The sequence below is a fragment of the Chaetura pelagica genome, unplaced genomic scaffold, assembly GCF_000747805.2.
Source record: "Chaetura pelagica isolate M959 unplaced genomic scaffold, ChaPel_1.0 scaffold658, whole genome shotgun sequence".
Classification (NCBI taxonomy): Eukaryota; Metazoa; Chordata; class Aves; order Apodiformes; family Apodidae; genus Chaetura; species Chaetura pelagica.
In genome coordinates this window covers 126,611-127,843 of record NW_009954168.1, presented here as the reverse complement: position 1 = coordinate 127,843, position 1,233 = coordinate 126,611, and the positions used below count along the sequence as shown (strand labels likewise).

The following is a 1,233-nucleotide window of genomic DNA, read 5'->3' as shown; positions in this document are numbered from 1 at the left end:
CAAATGGCAAAAAAAACATCATGGGAAAGAAACCAGGACTCCAGCCACGTGTCGATGCGTGAAACCTTAACGGATGCGGGAAATCCTACGGGAGGTTTGCTGCGGCCTAGGGAGGAGGAGGGCGGTTTGCTCGGGGAAGCACAGACGTGGGAGTCACTCCAGGGCATCCAACAGACCGGGACAGTATGTACAGGAGGGGAGGGCGCGGGTGCCGGGCTCAGGAAGGCAGCTTGGGCTCCATCTGCAGAGAAGCTTCATAAAGGGTTTCTTCGTCCATCACAAAGGAGTGGTCCAGCAGGTACTGCGTCACCTGCAGAGAGCACAGCCAGCCCTAAGGGTGGGACTCACCTCCTGCAGCCAAAGATAAAGGCTGGAGCTGGGAAGTGCCAACGGCCCGAGTGGCAAACTGAGTCACGGGGTCCCCGCCAGCAGACACAGGCACTGCCCCCCCTTATCACCCCAGGGCTGCAAAGCCTTGCCCAGGCCTCAGCTGCTCTCCTGTTTTTCTTGCTTGTTTCTCCTCTCTGGTACTACTTTATCAACCACAACGTTCTCTTGAGAACACAAAATCCTGATAACGAAGGCACCACCTAAGTGGGGAACAGCCAGGAATGCTGCTGACAGTGCAGGACCTCTGCTCTGGTGCTGGGAGGAAAATCTTCTGGCAGTTCCTGGCAGATTTTTCCCAAATTGCTCTTTGGCCTTGGCCTTGGTGTGGCTGATGCTGACAGGGGGCAGAGCCTCCTGATGGTTTGTGTGGCTGAACACTCATGGGCCAAGAGGAGCAGGGAGGTCATTATCATCTCCTCTGCCTGTCCCTTTCCATTACTCCTCACCAGACACAAGCCCCCACACCTGCCCTGCCTCTGCTTGCATTTCCTGTCTTAAATCTCTTACAGGAGCGTCCTGTGATCCCCGAAGGAGCTACCAGAAATTGAAGGCTTAGACACTGGCATTTGAGAGGGAGATGAGGAGGAGAGGGAGTGCAGGACCCTGGGGCAGGGCTGTACCTTGGGCTGGTGCTCAATCTTGTAGGAGGTTTGCTGGAACTGCCGGATCTCTCTTATGATGTGTGAAATCTGCCCGGGGATAAAACAAAGCAGTTGTTCCCAAACCTGACAGACCTGGCCAGCACCACAGCACCAAGCCAGAAGGGATCCCAGAGTGGTTTGGCTTGGAGAGACCTTAAAACCCATCCAGTCCCACCCCTGACATGGGCAGGGACACCTCCCA

At 55.7% G+C, this 1,233-nt stretch overlaps 1 protein-coding gene across 1 annotated transcript in view; it reads right to left on the bottom strand.

Moving 5' to 3' along the window:
- Nucleotides 1–217: 217 nt before the first annotated feature.
- The window catches only part of RASGRF1 (Ras protein-specific guanine nucleotide-releasing factor 1), a 63,355-nt gene continuing 62,339 nt past the window's right edge, over nucleotides 218–1,233 (bottom strand). Inside the window, exons 27-28 of the mRNA XM_010002837.1 lie at nucleotides 1,011–1,079; nucleotides 218–310 (exon numbers count right to left, since the gene is read on the bottom strand). Of these exons, the coding sequence (XP_010001139.1) occupies nucleotides 218–310; nucleotides 1,011–1,079 (162 nt within the window). The remainder of the gene's footprint in view (nucleotides 311–1,010; nucleotides 1,080–1,233) is intronic.